At 37.3% G+C, this 20,897-nt stretch overlaps 1 protein-coding gene across 4 annotated transcripts in view; it reads right to left on the bottom strand.

Moving 5' to 3' along the window:
• LOC136035501 (rho guanine nucleotide exchange factor 11-like) overlaps positions 1-20,897 on the bottom strand; it is a 395,432-nt gene that overhangs the window by 107,424 nt on the left and 267,111 nt on the right. For all 4 annotated transcript variants that reach the window (XM_065717335.1, XM_065717333.1, XM_065717334.1 and 1 more), the window contains 2 exons: positions 18,836-19,002; positions 667-716 (listed from right to left, as the gene is read on the bottom strand). In XM_065717335.1, the coding sequence (XP_065573407.1) occupies positions 667-716; positions 18,836-19,002 (217 nt within the window). The remainder of the gene's footprint in view (positions 1-666; positions 717-18,835; positions 19,003-20,897) is intronic.

Genomic DNA, 20,897 nt, shown 5'->3' with positions numbered 1-20,897 from the left:
GTTCTCTGATACGCTGAATCTGACGGTGTAATTTTCATTAAGATTCTCTGACTTCACGGGGAATTTCCCCCCTTTTTTCGAATATAAGGCAAATTTTTTCAGACTCGTGACCTTCAAAGAGCAAGAATAAACTTAATGAAACCTATATGCTTGAAATCAATAAAAATTCGATTCTTTGATGTACCAACTGGTATCAAAACTCCGTATTTTAGAGTTTCGACAACTATTGAGCTGGGTTGCTCATTATTTACAGTTCTTTACCAAAAACTGTTTTACAATACTACCATGGAAAAACTTTTTTCTACCCTGTGTAGTTGAAACGACAAATAAGTGAATCTCCGCCAATGTATAGTTGTTTCTCATTTTGACTGATTATTGCACAAACTTTACTGCAGTCATCTTTAGACAAGACATTTTGTATGCTATATTTTACTAGTTTGTATGTTTTTTGTTTTTTTTTCTTAAGTTAGACTCAAACACAGTGACCTATTTCGTATTTGAGCGTGTGTTAGTCCTTTAAAAATTAAATTATATCAGTAATGCAATATTACATTTGAACTATGCCAATATTCCATGGTATTCAATCCATTAAAATATTTGACCTCTTCGTGTGTTGAATACAAAAGATAATAACTGTCATTTTAAGTATATTGACAAAATACTTACTAGTTTCAATAAAGACCAGCTATTCTTCCCCTTCTTGGAGATGGAAGGCTCTAAAATAAAATACTTTATTAGTTTTATTGTCGCTTTAACAACCATTGCATTGCTCTGTAATCACGGAGTAGCGTCAATTCACAAAAAACTGGAAGTTTAGGGGCCAATATTTATTTTCAAAATCTATGGGGAGGCAATTATTTTTCTTTTATTACAAAAAAGACATTTTTCAATGGAAATACCACCAAAAGGTAATTTTAGAAATCTAGGAAGGGGAGTGGAAATAAAAATTCTCCACCCCAAAAGTGAAGCCTCAATACATGCAAAGAAAAAATATGAACATGTTTTGTTAAAGATTGAAATAAAGTAAAAAATCTTAAAAGGACTTTTTTTTATTCAGCTTTATCATGGATACATGAAAAAGAAAAGATAGACTACATTTCCGTAATTTCATAATAAAAATTGTGCTTTAATTTCGTTGGTTTACATGTGTCTGGTATTTTCGTTAGCCAATCTCATTATTCCTTTGGCGTATGCACGAAAAAAAGTATTTTAAAAATCCGATTACAAGTAAGCAGTTTTTAGATTCCGAGTAAGCAAATAAAGAAACAAAAAGTGAAAATACTTGTGTGACGGTTGGGCGAACAAAAATTTTATGTTCGCCCAAAAAGTTCCCATTTTCTGGTAATCAAGAAAGTTACAAAGACCATTGCATCAAGTTACAGCTGGCTTATTTGCCTGAAGTTTAGCCTAAGACGAAAGATCCCTTCGAAGCTTTACACAGCAGTGGCTCTCCCTGTGCTTCATTATATATATATATTCATATATATATTTATATATACATATATATATACATATATATATATATATATACATATATATATATATATATATATATATATATATATATATATATATATATATATATATATATATATATATATATATATATATATCTCTTTTATAACAGGCTTTGCGGCTCCATCGCTACATGATGATATGCCGCTAGTCCTGATAATAACCTTATTTTCCAACACTGAGGTATTTTTTCACCTTCTCTAGAACGCGTCAAGGGAGTGATTTTTCTGGGATTTACTCTACAGGCAAGCTATTCCATGTGGCAACCGATCGCTGGGCGAAATTCGTTTTTAGACACTCTTGGTGGGCATTACCCTGCTTAAGGTAGACTTGACGAATTGCACTTCAGTGTGTTGATCGCAAGGACTCTGCTCTGTCAGGAAGGAGCTTTGATAGCTGCTCTGATGGAGGGTTATTCAAGTACTTTTAGAAAACCAACATGAACGCCACGTCCAAGTGTTCCTGGATCAACTGTGGGATTTCAGTTTTCGTGTTGCCAGAGGTTGCCACACGAACTGCTCAATTTTGAGTTCGTTGGAGTGGAGCAATACGTCTTTTTGGTGCACCAGCGAAGAGAGGACATGCCTATTCAATGACAGGTCTGATCTACAAAATGAATAGTGGCATAATAGACTCATCTGAGAGGAGACTTTTGCATCTTGGGATAAATTCTATCTTCTTGGAGCACGAGGATCTAATTTTACTGAGACTATCAGTCTATGCGATATCCGAAGAGAAGTTAGCTTCAAGTTGGCGTAGCATATCAACTCATGTTATTGCCTCTCCTTTGAGGACGAAATCAGGATTAGCCTTCATATTAAGCGCCTTAGAAATTATGAACTCTTCCGTTTTTGACGCTTTAAAATTGACGAGCCATGCATCTGCCCAAGCCTCAATTCTCTCGAGGTCAGCCTGAAGCTCCTTTTGGGGTTCGCTGGGATCCTTGCCCTTTGAAATTGATGTTTTTGTTGTCGTGTCATCAGCAACGTGGTGAGTTGTCTTCCCATGGTTATCCCCTAGGCCGCTTATGAGCATCAAGAAAGGAGTTGGACCAAAAATACTTCCTTGTGGTGCTCCTGATAAGATCGGATGTTCCTTTGATATGAAGCCATCTAGGACAACATGCAATAAGCGTTGACGAAGAAAGTCAGAAAGCACCTCAAATAGTCGACCATGGACTCCATAGGCATTCAGTTTACAAAGAAATCTCTTGTGCCATACACGGTCAAAGGCTTTTAGGATGCCAATGGAGAGGAGGCAAATATTGTCCCTCTGAGACAGGAGCTCAACCCGATCTTGATACTGCGCAATCAGACAGTCTAATATAGGCTCTTTTCTGTGAAAATCGTATTACATTTCTGCCAACGACAGATGTGACTCGAGATATTTGTAAAGAGTCTAATTAATGACGGTTTTATAACTTCAGCTACGTAGGACAGCAGACTTATTGGACGATACTATCCTATATTAGTAAGGTTGGACTCTGTTTTTAGAACAGGAACCAAATCAGAAATTCTCCGGGCTATCGGGAATGATCTCGCTGCAAAGCATTTTCTGCACAGAGAGGCGAGAGGAACAGCAAGTTCAGGTGCACATCTTTTGAGGAAAAGATTGGGAATCGTGTCAAATCATGAAGCTTTGATAACATCCAGCTTGCTCAGCATACTGAGAACCTTACTAATAGCTAAGTTAACGCTGGTAATTTTCACATCTGTTCGTGGCAGACAGGGGGGAGGGGATACTACGGTATCATCAAGTTGGGACACCTTTGAAAAGGCATGTGCAAGAGCATCTGCCTTTTCCTGGCCTAACCGGATCATCGTCCCTTCAACATGAAGCGAGGAAATTGATATTGGTTTAGATAACGGTAGACCTTCTAAGCTTGGATCAGTATGCTGTGTAATATCTCAATTTTTTACTTCGATATCCACTTTGGAAGAGAAAGACTTTCGTTTTAAAGACCCAAAATATGGTGAACACAATCGACACTGTGCCGTTTTCTTAACGAGGTGCAAAAACACGGTATAAGGAACATTGTACGAGTTTCTATCACTACACCTTAACTACGACTGTGACTGAAGAAGTAAGTAGTGACTGCCCTTTGGAATCCACCCGATAGATAGGGGGTATACTATTTGAGAGACTAGTCCTCGAAAAGCTATTACGCACACCTGTGTCTTACGCAATATTATAGTAAATTTGTAATGGTATAGTACACCTGTTTGTCATAAGTAGCCAATAGCGCCACCTAAGTAAAGAGCACTGTAAGCACAATGTATTATTTATTTATTGTTTAGACCAGGGCACTTCGTATCAAAGGAGTTGTCTTAGAAATTTCAAAAAGGGCTCATTCGGTAGAAATTTGGAATTAGTCATTTTGCTCGACGTAGTTGAAAAATCCAAAATTACTTCAGTGAGGACGACAACCCCCCCCCCCTGAGCCCTCAGGGCTCGGTTGGAAGTTGAGCCACGGTGGCATTTAAGGTTTATATAGAAAGGGCAATCGTATAAACTTTGTAGCAGGCTCATTGGGTTGCTAATCAGAAGTTTTAGTGCCATCTTTGAGATGCAGAGCGATCGAAGGGCGGATTCCCCCCTCCCAAATACCTCGTATTTTCCCAAAATAAATCTGAAGAACATTTTGAGATGGCCATAGCTCATTTTATTGGAAATTGTAAGAGCCAGTGCCCTTTTTAATAGTCAAAGGTGACTGGACGCAGCATTTGTCGCCCTCCTATGCCTACTATTCCTAGGCAGAGCCCCACCACACAAAATGACAGTGTTCATTATGCAGTTCCATTGTGCAAGTTCCATTGTGCATGAACTACACTAAGAACTGTTTTAGTTCTTTTTACCAGATGAGAGGTTTTTTCTGCACATGTTTCAAAGTGGTATCTACCAGAGACCACCTTATATTTCATTTTATAGTTGGAATACACTTTTTTAGAACAACATTTGTTGGTTTCTAAGCCCTGGGACACAAGAAACGCAAAATAAGTGAAATTTTTTGACGATTTCATAATTCACGCCAGAAAAGGTTAATTGTCGAAAGTGATTGAAGGGCAACTAGTCCCCCTCCCTCGTCCACCATTTCGCCAAACACATCAAATCAAAATTTTGAAGTAGCTATTTTGTTCAACGGAATTGAAAGGACAGGAAATTATGTCTTTGAAGATGACAGCCCCCCCACAGCCATCAGGGCAAGGTGAGGTTTGCACTGGGGGCATATAAAGTATACATAGAAACAGTGATCGTATATACTTAAGGAGGGGCTCGTCTATATAAAAAGAGTGATCGTATAAACTTCGGGAGGGGCTCGTTGGATCGGTAATCAGAAGTTCTCGTGCTCTTTTTAAGTTTCAGAGTGAACGAAGAGTGGATACCCTCCCCCTCCCCCCAAACACACAAAAAACATCTTGTACTATCCCGAAATACACCTGAAAGAAATTTTGAGATGATCATTTGTTGTCGAAGAAACTTTGAAAAAAGCTCATTCGATTGAAAATTGAAAGAGTCAATACGCTTTTCAATATTAAAAAATTAGGGCAATTAACCCTCCTCCCACGCCTACCATTTCTTCAAACACATCCAATAAAAATTTTGAGATAGTACTTTTGTTCAACGTAGCTGGAAGGTCTGGAAATCATGTCTTTGGGGATGACAACTCCCCACAGCTCTTAGGGCAAGGGCTGTAAGTTATGTCCTGGGGCCATATAAGGTATATATAGGAACGCTGAACGTTCAAACTTCGAAGGGGACTCATTACATTGGTAATCAGAAGTTCTAGTGCTGTTTTCAAGATTCAGAGTGGCCAGAGGGTGTATAACCCCCACCTCACACTTTCCCGAAATGCATCTGCTAGAAATTTTGAGATAGTCATTTGTTGTCTTAGAAAATTCGAAAAGAGCTCATTCAACTGAAAACTGAAAGGACTAGTGTCCTTTTTAATAGTCAAAGGTGATTGAAGAGCAACCCCAAACCAATCCAATACAAATTTTTAGATGGTAATTTTTTTTCAACGTAATTGGAAGGTACAGAAATTGTATTTGAGGATGAAATCCCCCACAGCCCTTATGGCAAGGGTTGTGTTATGTCCTGGGGGCATATAATGTATATATAGAAAGGGTGCTCCTATAGTCTTTGGAGGGGGATATTGGATTGGTAATCAGAAGTTATAGTGTTCTTTTTAAGATTCCGAGTTATTGGAGGGTGGATACCCCCTCACCTCGTATTTTGCTGAAATACATCCGAATTGAATTTTGAGAAACCCATTTGTTGTCGTACAAACGTTGAAAACAGTTCATGCGATTGTAAACTCAAACGGCAAGTGCCCTTTTCAATATTCGAAAAGCCCACCGTTTCCCCAATCATATCCAATAGAAATTTTTAGATAGCCATTTTGTTCAACGTAATTGAAAATTCCAGAAATTAAGTCTTTGAGGATGGCATCCCCCTCCCCCCATAGCCCCCAGGGCAAGAGTTGTAAGTTAAGCGCTGGGAGACGTAAGGTACATATAGAAAGGGTGATCGCATAAGCTTTGGAGGGAGCTCATTGGATCCGTAATCAGAAGTTCCAGTGCCCTTTTTATGACTTAGAGTAATCTGAAGTTGGATACCCCTCTCTCCCTACACACACCTAATATCCTCCCGAAATGCATCAGATAAAAATTTTGAGACTACCGTTTGTTGTTGCAGAAACTTCAAAAACAGCTTATTCCATAGGAAAATGAAAGGGCCAGTGTCATTTTTAACCCTTTCCGATAAAGTGGTTCCTCAGTGAAACCACTTTTCGTAGTATTTACCATCAACTGTAGATATCGAAAATAACAAACCACTGGTCTAGCATATGCCTAGCAAGGCTATCTGAGGGACGACATTTTATAGTCAGTCTAATTGACACCTCGTGAGGCATAGCTCAGTATTTCGATGGGACCCCGTGCTGTTTTTTTTTTTTTTTTGAAAAGAATAAAAAAGTATTTTTACAATACTTGGTAATTGTAATATCTTTAATATTGTTTTTCTGCCAATTTATTCTTTGTGCACGAGAGTGTGAGTTAGCAACATCATAATTTCAGATATGAAGGAACATAAGGAGATATTGGACATGAGAGGTTGGTCATCCCCGATGACCACCTTGCAACATATGCTGAATAAGCAGTTTTTTTGTTTTTTGTTGGAGTGGTTTGAGCTTCAGACCACTTCGACAGCTCGACAAACAAAAATGATACCCAAGTAATTTTTAAAAAGCTGGGTCTAGCATCTAAATTCTCAAATTAAATTTGCTCCTTTTTAGGTAAATCTTCATGGCACGCCGTCCTTGGCGGACACAGGATATGTCAAAGTTATTTGATGACATGCCTTCAGATCCAGAATCCGAACTTGACATGTCATCAGAGGATGATGCTAATGATTCGCAGCCGGACATTCCAGCTTCAAAAAAATGAGCAATGTACTGGCTGGAGAGCTATCATCAAGTGACGACGGAACTGATTATCAAGTAAACGGAGTAACAGAAGCGAGCAGCGAGCCAGAAGCAAGTAATGACGAAGATTCTCTTCCCCTTGGAGTCAAATTGAAGAAGTGGAATAAGGCGTTTGAAGACAATGATGTCCAGCCCATCACCGAGTTCATTGGGATAGAAGCTTTGCACAATCCAGTTGATTTTTTCCTTCAGCTGTTTGATCTTGATCTGATTGACCACATCATATTTCAAACACTCTTATATGCTACTCAGTCATTTCAACTGACTTCTTGCTCACATTCAACCCAATGACAATTTGACCCTTCGCCGGAAAGGAAGTGAAAACTATGACAACCTCTACAAGACTATACCTCTGATTGACAAACTACACTAAAACTTTCGAAGGACTTACAAGCCACCTAAAGAGCAGGCTGTCGACAAAAGTATAGTCAAATTCAAAGGACGCATTGCTTTCAAAGAGTATATGTCTATGAAGTCCATAACATGAGGCTACAAGATCTAGGTCAGAGCAGACACACACGGTTTTGTTTGTGATTTTCAAGCCCACACTGGGAAGTTAGCTGACACTACCGAGTTTGGGCTTGGATAACGAGTAGTTATAGATCTTACGACAGGATTGGAAGGAGAAAATTATCAAATTTATTTTGACTATTTCTTCAGTCAAGTAAACCTCATGGAAAAAATGAAGAGTAACAAGATTTACTGCTGTGGTATAGTTCGTGCAAACGATAAAGGTTCTTACAAACTCGAAGCCGTAAATGAGCTGAGACGAGGCGATTCGGACTACGCTGTGAGGTCTAATGGAATCCCCTGTGCACTCTTGACTGACAAACGATGTATACAACTTCTTTATACGATTCACAAAGGAGGGAAATGACACTGATCGGCAGGAAGGAGAAAAATGGATCTTTTACCCAAGTTACATGTCCAAACATGGTTGTCGAGAACAAAAGGCTTATGGGCTACGTCGACAAAGCTGATATGTTGAAGTCTCTCTATGCGATAGACATAAAAAGCAGGAAGTGGTAACACCACCTACTCTGGCAAAACGTCGACATTACACGGTCAATGCCTTTGTCTTTTCCAAGTTGTTCACTATACCAGATACTAGTAAAATGACGTTGAAGGACTTTATATGTCGCATTGTCACTAGTTTGGCTGGAAGTTATTTGTGCACGGGTGAGAGAGGTCGGCCATCTAGGAAATCGGAAGTTATCCCCAAATTCAAACCTTAAGTTCCTCCAGAAGAAAGACCGGATCAATCAAAGCATTTACCTGTTCAAGGTATTTCAAGAAAATGTACTCACTGTAGCCCAAAGATTGAGCCCCATAGCACAAAATGGCAGTGTTCAGTTTGCAGTTCCAATGTGTAAGTTCCATTGTGTATGAACTACACTAAGAACTGTTTTAGTTCTTTTTTCCAGATGTGAGGTTTTTCTGCACATTGGTCAAAGAGATCAAACAGTACGTGGTGACGAACTGTAGTAAGAAGCGACCTGGCTCAATAGTATACGAAACTCTAAAAAACGGATTTTGATACTAAAAGATACATAAAAAAATCGGATTTTCATTCTGATTTTAAATATAAAAGTTTCATCAAATTTAATCTTTGCCATCAAGAGTTACGAGCCTGATATTTGCCTTAGTTTGGAAATTAGGGGGAAACATACCCTAAATTATAACATTGTGGAACTTCGTACTTTTTACCAGAAGACCGATCAAGGGTGTGTGTTTATTTGTTTTTTTCCCCAGGGATCAACGTATCAACCAAGTCGTCCTAGAACGTCACAAAAGGGCTGGGAATATGGTATATATAGAAAGTGTGATCCTATAAACTTCGGAGGGGGCTCATTGGATTGGTAATCAGAGGCTCTAGTGCCTTTTTCAAGCATCAGAGTGATCAAAGGGTGGATAATCCTCACCCCCAAACTTTATATTTTCCCGTAATGCATCTGATAGAAAGCTCGTGATGGCCGTTTGTCGTTTTAAAAACTTCGAAAAAGGCTCACTCGATTGGAAACTGAAAGGGCTAGGTCCCATACTAATAGTTAAAAAGGGATTGGAAGACAACAAGCCCCCCCCCCCTACGCATATCAAGTCCCAAAATCCATATATTAAAAATTTTTAGATAGCCATTTTGTTTGGTGTAGTCAAAAGGTCTTGAAATTATGTCTTTGACAACTCACATACCATCTCAAGACCAGAACATAATTTGCATTTCACTGAAAAAAAATGGCTGTGGATGGCCAGTTTAGTATGCATATACTGATATATTTTCCGTAAAGTTTTAATAATTTTCAATTTATTCAAGTCAAAGAAATTAAAACATTTTAAACGTATTTTGTTTATTTAAATCATACAATAAATAACCGATTCAAGCTCAAATCGAGCAAAAATTAACATGAGTAAGACTGACAACCCCCATGCCATCTCAAGACCAGAATATAATTTGTAATTTACTGAAATCAAAATACATCAAAAATTTTTCACTTTGTTTTAACTTGTTTAAAATGTTTTTACTGGATATATGAAGGGGAAAGTCCTCCCCCTAGCACTCCAATTACAACTCGAGTGTCTGGTGCCCCTTTTAAGAGTAAAAAGAGGTTGGAGGGTATGCAGTCTTTCTCTCAAGCCCATTTATTTTCAAAATGCATCCAGTCAAATTCTTGAGACAGCCATTTTGTTCATCATAGTAGAACAGTCCGGCAACTATGTCTTTAGGGATATTACGCACATCAACCCTCAGAATTATATAATTGGCCCATTATGCTTTGGACCTAATTGCTTTAAAATAAGTCAAAATAATCATTGTGTTAAATGATTACCAATGAAGCACCTCAGCATATCATCTAGAACGACTGGGGTTATCAAGTTTAAACATTTGGGGATACTACTATTACTACTTCTGCTCTTACAATCTAAATAAATAAAAAGAGTGTAAGTGTATCCATGTTGTAAAAGCTTATAGATAGAATCTTGCTATGGGATGATATTAAGTTTTATTTTACAGGTTAAGTTCAGAAGCTATATAATTAAATTTTAAAAAATGTTTGTGTCAGGGTTAAAAATTTTTATTTCAAGAAACAAATAGCAACCCATAGTATAGATTCATATAGTAGAAAATGGAAAAGAAATATAATGTTTTTTTTTCATGAAAAAGACTATTTCAATAAAAAACGAACAGATATTAATTTAAAAAACTTTTTTCCGAAAGACATGTTTTTAAAAGAAAAGTAAAGAACTCCATTAAGCCAAAAATAAGAAAAAATAAAGTCAAATAATCTCCCAAGCGTAAAACTACCACAAATCACTATCAATAAGAAAATGACACTCAAAACAAATAAAAATTAAAATATATAGCGGAGGTAATACTCAGAACGAGCAAAGATAACATGAATAGGGCTGATAACCTCTAAGCCTTTCAAGACCAGAACACAATTTGTTTTTTTACTGAAAACAAAATACGTTTGAAATGTTTTCACCTTTCTTACTTTCATAAATGAAATGTAATCAAAACCTCAACGAAGAATTTTCAGTAAATGTTGATTTAAAGACAATCCACAGTCATTTGTTTGTTTGTTTTTTTCAGTAAAAAGTTTCAGTTTCAGCATGAAATATTGAGAAAGCATGAAACAGGTAACTTGGTCAGGGTTATCAACCCTTACTCATTTAATTTTACTCGTTTTGGGTTTGACTGGTTTATTTATTTTAAATAAACACACAGTTTAATAAAAACAAAGAGTGAGACACACAAAAACACAAAGCCAGATGCAGAGAAAGACAAACAGACGCTGACTCACGAAGACACGGTGGAAAAGTAACAAAAACACACACAAAAGGACAAAGTTAGACACACGAACACGCAGAGTAAAACACACAAACAAAAAGACCCAGATACACAAAACACAAAGACAGATCGAGAGACATACAAACAGATGCTCAATCACAGAGGCATGATGGGATAGATAAAATAAACACATATAAAAATGCAAAGTCAGACACATAGAAACACAAAGACAGACACAGAAAAATGCAAACAGACGCTCAGGGACACAGCCAAGATGGAAGAGAGACAAGACACACACAAAAACACAAAGTTGGACAAACAGACACAAAGCTTCTTACAGACATAGACACAACGACATACACAGAGACATGAGAAAAGATGCTAAGTAACACATGCGACACAAAAACGAAAAAAAAACACAAAGACAGAAGCACAAATAAACGACGCATAAAAACACTAAATACAGACACAGAGACATGCTAACAAACGATAAGTCACATAGGCAAGGTAGGGTGGGGGAGAGAGACAAAAGCATAATCAAAAACACAAAGTCAGACACACAGAAATAGACACAGAGACGTGTAAACAGACGCTCTATCACACAGGCACGGTGGAAGAGAGAAAAAACACACATAAAATCACAAAGTCAGACACACAAATAGACAGAGGTAGACACAAAAAAAAACACAAAAATAGAAGCAAAGACATGCAAACAGACACTCAGTCACACAGGCAAGGTGAGACAGAGACAAAAACACACAAAGTACACAAACACATAGAGTTAGACAAACAAAAACACAAAAGAGACACAGAATCATGTAAGTAGACTCTCAGCAACATAGCACGAGGGGAGAAAGACAAAAAACACACAGAAAATCAAAGGGTCGGACACAAAAAAACAAATAGACAGAGTTAGACACACAAAAACACAAAGACAGTCACAGTGATATTCAAAAAGACGCTCAGTGACACAGGCACAGTGAGACAATGACAAATACACAAAAAAAACACAAATTCAGAAACACAAACACGTAGAATTAGAAAAAAAACAACACAGACACAGAGAAATGCAAAGAGACCCTCAGTCACACAGGCATGGTGAGAGAGAGACAATAACACACACAAAAACACAAAGTCGGATACACAAACAAACTTACACAAAGAGTCAGACACACAAAGACACAGAACAGACATGGAGACGTGAAAACGCACGCTCAGTCACACAGGCACGGTGGGAGAGAGAAAAAACACACAAAAAGATAAAGTCATATATACAAACACATAGAGCCAGGCACAAAAACAAACAAAAAGACACAGAGACATACAAAGAGACGCTCAGTCACACAGGCACGGTTAGACAGAGACAAAAACACACAAAAAACACAAAGACCACAAACTTTTGGAGTTAGACACACAAAGCACTAAAACAGACACATAGACATGTAAACAGACGCTCAGTCGCACAGGCACGGTTAGAGAGACAAAAAACAGAAAAACATAAAGTCAGACACACAAACATAAAAATACCTGAAGTTAGACACACAAAAGCACAGCCACAGACACAGATGTATTCAAACAGACGCTCAGTCACCCAACCACGATGGGAGAGAGAAAAAAAGCACAAAAAACACATAATTTTGTTTTAAAAATATAATTAAATAATTAGACGCTTTATCAGTTATTTTATTTCCCGTATAAATTCTACCCAACTGAAATTTAGACAGACCAACACAGAGAGTCAGCCACACAAAACAAGAAGTCAGACATAGAGTCTGACTCTGTGTGTTTGCGGGTCTGACTTTGTGTTTTAAGGGGTATCTTTCATCTATCTCCAACCGTACTTGTGTGACTAGGTGTCTGATTGCATATCTCTTGGTCTGTCTTTTTGTTTTTGTGTGTCTTACTTTGTGTTTTATGTGTATTTTTCACCCCTTTTCTTGCATACTAGTTGGTTAAAGTTAACCTAAGCTAACCTGAACAAAGTAGGTTAGGTGAATCCCAAAATAACACTAAAAGTGAATCCTTTTCAGGGTGAATTCGCGTCTGACAGCCTCTTTGCCTGTCTCTATGTCTGTCTTTGTGTTTATGTGTGTGTTTCTGACTCTGTATGTTTTTGCATGTCTCTCTCTCTCTCTTTCTTTCGTTCTCTCTCTCTCTCTCTCTCTCTCTCTCCCTCTCTCCCTCTCTCCCCCTCTCTCTCTCTCTCCCTCTCTCTCTCTCTCTCTCTCTCTCTCTCTCTCTCTCTCTCCCTCTCTCCCTCTCTCCCCCTCTCTCTCTCTCTCCCTCTCTCTCTCTCTCTCTCTCTCTCTCTCTGTACCTCTGTGTTTGAGTGCATGTTTATCTGTTTGTCTGTCACCTTGTCTGTCTTTGTCTGTTTGTGTGTGTGTGTTTTTGGTCTCTATTCCACTGTGCCTATGTTACAAAGCGTCTGATTGCATATGTCTATGTCTGTCTCTGTATTTTTGTATGTCTGACTCTATGTGTTTGTATTTCTGACTCTGTGTGCTTGCGTCTGACTTTATTTTGTATATCCTTTTTGTCTCTCTCCCATCGTGTTTGAGTGACTCAGCGTTTGTTCGCATGTCTATGTGTCTGTCTTGGTGTTTTTGTGCGTGTGGTTGTATGTGTTTGTGTGTCTAGCTTCGTGTTTTTGTGTGTATTTTTTTTTGTCTCTTCGTTTCTCTGATTATGGCTCTGTGACTGAGCTTCTATTTTCCTGTCTCTGTGTTTGCCTTTGTGTTTTTGTATGTCTAACTCTATGTGTTTGTATGTCTAGCTTTTTATTCTTGTGTGTTTTGTCCCTCTCCCTGCGTGTTTTTGTGACTGACGTTCTTTCTGCATGTCTATGTGTCTGTCTTTTTGTTCTTGTGTGTCTGACTCTATGTGTTTGTGTGTTTGTGTGTCTGACTTTGTGTTTCTGTGATTATTTTGTTTCTCTCCCACAGTGCCCTTGTGACTGAAGATGTTTTTGCATTTCCGTGTCTGTCTTTGTGTATTTGTGTGTCTGACTCCGTATGTTCTTGTGTTGCATGTCTGACTGTGTTTTTGTGTTTGTGTTGTTTCTTTCTCTTACCGTGTTTGTGTGACTGAGCATGTGTTTGCATTTCTCTGTGTCTGTCTTTGTGGTTTAATTCTGACTCTGCAGGCTTTTGTGTTTGTTTGTGCAACTTTGTGTTTTTATTGTATTTTTGTCTCTCCCTTACCGTCCTTGTGTGACTGTTCGTTTGTTTGCATATCTCTGTGTCTGTCTTTGTGTTTTTTTTATGTGTGACTCTATGTGTTTTTGACTCTGTGTTTTTGTGTTTTCTGTCTCTCTCTCACCGCACCTTTGTAATTGAACCCTGTTTTGCATGCATATGTGTCTGCTTTTGTCTTTTTGGGAGCGTGTCTCGGTTTTGTAGTGAGTTTGCATTTCTAAATTTTGTGTGCGATTTTCGTCTCTCTCCCACCGCGCCTGTGTGACTGAGCGTCTATTGTGTCAGTGTTTGTTTTTTGTGCGTCTGACTCTGTGTGTTTTTGTGTTTGTGCATCTGACTTTTTGTTTTTGTGTGTGTTTTTTGTCCCTTTCTTAACGTTTCCGTGTGACTGAGCCTTGTTTGCTTGTCTCTGTGTCTGTGTTTGTGTTTGTGTTGTCTGACTCCGTTTGTTGGTGTGTCTGACTCTGTATTTTTATGTGTTTTTTGTTTCTCTGCCACCATTCTTGTGTGACCGAGCGTCTATTTGCAAGTCTGTGTGTCCAATTTTTGTGTCTGTGGAGCTGACTCTGTGTGTTTGTGGGTCTGACTTTGTGTTTTTCGTGTGTGTTTTTTGTCTCTCTCTCACCCTGCCTTTGTGAATGACTGTCTGTTTCATGTCTCTGTGTCGGTCTTTGTGTTTTTTGTCTCTGACTCTGTGTGTTAGTGTATCTGATTTTGTGTTTCAGATTTCTTTTTGTCTCTCTACCATCGTGACTGGTTGATAAAGCGTCTGTTTGCATGCCTCTGTGTGTCTAACTGTGTGTTTTTGTGTGTTTTTCTTTTATCTCATTTGCTAGCGAGAAAATGTTTTTTGTTCTTGGGTACTCTCCTTATAGCAAGAAATTTAATATTTATGACCGATATACTTTTTCGTCGTTTTTTCGTTATGCTTTTTCGGTTTTAGCGCGTTTCATTTGCTACTGAGAAAATATTCATTGTTCCTGGTTGCCCTCCGTGTAGTTGGAATTTTAAAATTTATGACCCATCTTGAACTGAAAGCTAAAAACATTTTATTTTTGGTTTGTTTTCATGTTTCATTGGCTGGCGACAAAACTTTTTTCTTCCTGGTTACTCTCTTTATAGAAAGAAATATAATATTCATCACCTATATTGAACTGAATGCAAAAAAGTGTCTGTTTTTTATTGGTTTGCGTGTTTCATTTGCTGGCGAGAAAACTTTATTTGTTCCTGCTTACTCTCCTTATAGTATGAAATTTAATATTCATGATCCAAATTGTAATGAAAACCAAAAAAGGTTTACTTTTCCTTTGTCAGTGCGTTTCATTTGCTACCAAGTAAACGTTTATTGATCTTAGTTGCCCTGCTTCAAGTAGGAATTTTAATGGTTATGACCTATCTTGAGCCGAAAGCTAAAAAGTTTCTCTTTTTTGTTTGTTTGCGTGTTTAATTTGCTAGCGACAAATTGTTTCTTTGTTCCTGGTTACTCTCCTTATATTAATAAATTCAATACTCATGACCCATATTAAATGAAAGCGAAAAAGAGGTTAATGTTTTTTTGTTAGCGCGTTTTATTTGCTAGCAAGAAAACGTTCATTGTTCCTAGTTCCCTCCTTGTAGCAGGAATTTAAAAATTTATGCCCCATCTTGAACCGAAAGCTGAAAAATGTCTCTTTTTTCTTTGTTTGCGTGTTTCATTTGCTAGCGAGAAAAGATTTTTTTTCTTGGCTGCCCTCCTTGTAATAGAAATTTTAAATTTTGTGATCCATCTTGAACTGTATGCTTAAAAGTTTCCCTTTATCTTCATTTGCGTGCTTCATTTGCTAGCTAGAAAACGTTCATTGTTCCTGGTCGCCCTCCTTGTAGTAGAAATCTAAAAATTTATGACCCATCTGAAACTGAATGCCAAAAAGTGTCTCTTTTTTCTTAGTTAGCGCGTTTCATTTGCTAGCGAGAAAATGTTCTTTTTTTGGTTGCTCTCTTTGTATTAGGAATTTTAAGATTTATGACCCATCTTAAACCAAATGCTTAAAAGTGTGTCTGTTTTATTGGTTTGCGTGTTTCATTTGCTAGCAAGAAAACGTTCATTGTTCCTGGTTACCTTCCTTATAGTGAGAAATTTAACATTCATGACCTATGTTGAAATAAAAGTAAAAAGGTGTCTCTTTTTTTCTTCGTTCGCCTGTTTAATTTGCTAGCAAGAAAATGTTTTATAAAGTTAAAATTTGTCCTTATTATTACTATTGTAATAATAAGGATCGTGCTTCATAAAGCATCATACTTAAACCACTTTCAAAATGTGATATTGCTAATACCTATGTTGTAACAAGCAGGTGCACGTCAAATATATGAAATTTCCAGTAATTGATTTTTCCTCCTGCATGTCAATTATTCCAAATATAGGAAACATGCGATCCATAGATTTTTCGAAACATTTCCATCAGAAAGTGTTCCTCGAATCAAAAAAAAAACATCAATTGCTTCTTGGTCCAGCTGTTTAGCGCACAGTTCCATTGGTAAAATACCTGTTGACTCCTAAATGGGACAAAAATCTTTGAAATATAAAGGTACCTTGAAAAAAACGCCCTGAAAGAAAATGGGATCTCGAAAAAAGCCTTAAAAGAAAAAGAATCCCTTGATACAAGCAGGGGTTCCCAAAGTGACCTGAAGAAACAAGTCAGGCGAGAATGCGTCACACTTAACACAAGTATACATTTCCTATTACATAAGAACCAAAGGAATCTTGAAAAAAACGTGTTGAAGAAAAATGTCTTAAAAACGTCTTGAACTGTCTTATAACGTCCTTAAAAACGTCTTGAAGAAAAATATCTTAAAAAGAATCTTTAAATATCTTAAAATATATTGAATAAAAATGTCTTAAAACGTCTTGAAATGTCTTGAAACGTCTTGAAAAATTTCGTGAAATGTCTTAAAAATGTCTTGAAAATTTCTTGAGGAACGTCTTGAAGGAAACACTCCCTATGATGTAACAATCAAAGGAATCATAGTTGGCGGGGTGCCCTGAAGGTTTATCCTTGCCATCGCGGATTTAAGATCAAAAAATCAAAGAAATTATTACTTAAGGTGTACGTTTGCATCTTGATTCGGCAGGGCCCTGAAGTTTTCTCCTCTGCATTCCTTTAACAAGGTCTTTAAACATTCAAAGAAACTATTACGTAACGTGTACAGTTTGAACCTGGACTAGCGGAATCTAACAAGTCCCATTACTTAACAACCAAAGAAAACTGGATTTGGCGGGGCCCTGAAGGTTTTTCCTGGCCATCGCAGGTTTTTAAACATAACAATTGAAGAAATCATTTGCATAAGTAAGCAAGCCCCTATTAAATGCCAAGCAGGTGTACTGTACCGTTACAGGTCTAATATAGTATTTCGTAAGACCCAGTTGTGTGTAATAGCCTCTTGAGGGGACAGTAGCTTCAAAAGTGTAGCCCCTATCTGTCCGGTGGAATCCAAAGGGCGGTCACTACTGAAATTATAGCTTATTTTAGTGATTTTCTGTTGTTCGAGTGTACATGTTTTCGTTATTCCTCTTTTGTGTTACCCCACTTTTTCTCTTTTTGAATGAGTGGGCACCATATAAATTCCCTCTGATTAACACTCCTTCGAGAAGATTTCAGCCAGTAAAAAGAACAAACAGTTTTTTGTCAAAACATTTTTTTCAAGTATTCTCTCTTTTTTTTTGGTGGATATAGACTAGTATTTTATCTTAGTTTTGCTCTAAGAACGCTTTTTTTACTATTGGGTCAACAAGTCTTTAACTTCATCATGTCTTTTCATATAGTTTCTAATATTTTTATTTTGTTTTAAAAACATGCTTAAATAATTAGACTTTTATCAGTTATTTCATTTTCCCTTATAAATTTAACTCAACTTAAATTTAACTCAAAAACTCGAGACATATAAAACTCAATACCCTATGAATCAGCCCCGCGAACATAAAATATTTGAAGAATTTGAAGGAGGGAGGGAACAGAAAAAAACCGGTAGGAAAGCAAAATTGTAAGTTCCGTTTGCAAGACAAGTGTCACGTGTTTTCAGTATTAGATCAAATTTTTCGTCTAGATAGGTAAGAAGAGGGCAAGTGACACCCAGACTAACCCTTCCTGAGGCTGCTATTCCTGTACAATATGAATTGATGCCAAGGGCTTCAAATTTGTCACAGGATATTGTTTACTTTTCTATAAAAAAAACCGGTTTTTACAGGTTTAATACATTGAACAGTTGTTAAAAAAAAAAAAAAGTTTAGTCCAGTTTGAAATATAAAGAAGTAACCTACGTTAATCTCTTTACATTATGCTTAGGGAAATTTTGTTCCATGCTATTGTGTATTTATTGATATTTTGCTCGGAACTTCTGGCCGCTCGAATTGCAATATTTCAAAAGACACTGCATTATCCAAAATTATGATTTAGAGGACTGAGGTCAAGCTATCAAGAAGGAGGAGCTCATGAATGAAAAATGGGTTTTGCTGGTGTTCCCAAGACTATTTTCCCAATTAATTTAGCCAAATGATGCATCCATTTTAATCTCTTTTTTAATCAAGGTGATTAAAACACCCCTTCATCCCAGTTTTATAAGTATCGCCTTTTTAAGTGTTTTAAAATGTCTTTACTAGGTTTCCCACGGACCTTAAAATATATAACCATCAGGAAAAATCTGGACTTTAGCATGAATAAAGCTATTGAGGTGGTTAAATCCCGTCCCCTGAATCCCAGATCTCTAGGTAAAGCTTTCCAAAAAGTGTGTCAAAATTTGTTTTTCCGAACTTTTTTTCTAGAGGCTTGAAATTTATAAGAATTGGGAAAATTTCATCCCTTTATGTATATAAGGTTTTACCTGGATAAGCCAAGCTATGCGTTGATCCATGCCAGTCATCTGAGGTTACTTGGTTGGTTAAAGCCTTACTGTACACCAAGAGGTCCCCAGGGCATATTTGCATAGGCGGAATAACAACTATGGAGCCACCTCGCGCTCGGGATCTTGGTAAATCTAGCTCGCTTGTGCTAAAATTAATAATAATACAAAAATATTATTGAAGAGGCATTCTTATGATTGAGCCTTGCTTTGTCTGTGAGACAGAGTTGAGTACGGTTGCCACTCCAACGAAACTAACGGTGCTACCCGGAGTCTCTAAAAAATACTAACAGGGAGTTAGTACATAAATAGTCACTAACTCCCAAAAAAAAAATATCCCTGAGTTGTGCTTGACGCAACGCATCTTTAGAAGCCCTTCTTGTGCGAGCACCATAGTTTCTCTTTGGCTTATCATATAAGCCAGGGTTAACTATTTAATTCTATAGCTGATTCTCCTCAACTGACTTCGGATACGACATAAAAAAACAACTTATATTGGATGCAACTGCCAGCAAAAACGTCTTAACCCTGGATATTCACTTTCAACGGCCCATGATTGCCTTGTGTGGAAATACGGAGTTTAGACAATCCTTTATCTAGAAAAATCAGAATAAAAACTGGAAGCAATAAAAGCAGTCAAGATGAATCGGCTCAAGTTTATCGGCTCTACTTATCAAAAATGTTTTTTTTTTTTTAACCGAAACCGGCAAAAAAATAATAAAAGAAAATAAGCACGCATCACCTAAATAATTAACCCTTTTTCAGTTGAGACCGCACTTTAAATCTATTTCAGTGTTATTTATTAAAATTGCTATCTATTGGTTTTCAAAGTAACATATGATTTAATCATTGATGCATGTTTATTTTTTTTCCTGGAGTCGGTTCTGGAAGTCGATCATCGAATCAGTTGTTCTGGTAGATTCGGAGGGAGCTCATTCAAACAAAACTCAGAGGATCTTGTGCCCTTCTTAAGGATCTAAGAATATTTTAAGGCAACCAGCCCCCACCCACAATCATTCCAAAAGGACATCCGATCAAAAAAATTTTATAGCCATTTGATTCAGCATAATTTATGTCTTTGATGAGAACAGGACCCTCCTTAGTCCATGGGGAATGGGCTGTGAGTTAAGCAATTTACCGCGTTGTTTACATATAGTATTTATTATAGAGAAATATATAGAAATTTCTGGGATATGATTTTTGAGAGGAGGGGGTTGTATTTTCCACGGAGAAAATTTACTGTGGGGTTTAAAGTATGCGAGGGGACTTCCCTAGGGGAAATGTTACGCGGAGAAGGGGCTTCCTTAGATGATCTAAAAACGGCCAGAAATTGAACAACAAACAAGTTTTTTCAATGGGAATTATTGAGCAGCATTAAAACATAAAACGGACAGGAACTGCTCCGTTCACGAGGGGGCTCTCCCTTTTCGAGAGACCGCTCTTTATGCTAAAGTTTGGCTGTTGTCATAATTCTTAAGGACAGTGTACTAATAAAAACAAGCGTCGTTGAATTTGAATGAGAAGTACTTTTTTAAGAACTTCAAGACTTCAGCGTAAAGAGCGAGTGCAGAGTAAGAGGCTTATCCCCTCACATACAGAATAACTTCTTTTCGTTTTAAAGCTCAATGTTGTTCTAGTTTTCAATTGAAAAAAAACTTGTAGTTTTTTATTCAATTACAGACGGGGTCAAAACCAGGATTTTTGTCCGGTGGTTGGGGGTATTTTTTTTAGGAAGGGGAGATAGTTACAAAAAAAAATAAAAAACGTACCAAGAATTTGTTTATATGGGTTTTTGTTACTTTTCACGAGTCAGAAGAAAATTTCGGGGGTTTCAAACCCGGTTATTATCGTCCCTGTTGGATTCTGCCCTGACCGCAGTTTTGACAGCTTATGGGCATATTGTGTCTCACGAATTGTTACCATGCAATTACAGTCGTAGCCGAGACTTGCATACAGATCAGATAAAAAACAAATTAGATTTATCTCCATCCCAAACAAACTTTTTTAAGTTCTGCTACTTTTTTCCAACATTCAATGAAAGTTC

Source organism: Artemia franciscana, chromosome 14 (assembly GCF_032884065.1).
Source record: "Artemia franciscana chromosome 14, ASM3288406v1, whole genome shotgun sequence".
Classification (NCBI taxonomy): domain Eukaryota; kingdom Metazoa; phylum Arthropoda; class Branchiopoda; order Anostraca; family Artemiidae; genus Artemia; species Artemia franciscana.
The sequence above is the reverse complement of the archived record's forward strand: the minus strand, read 5'-3'. Positions and strand labels throughout refer to the sequence as shown.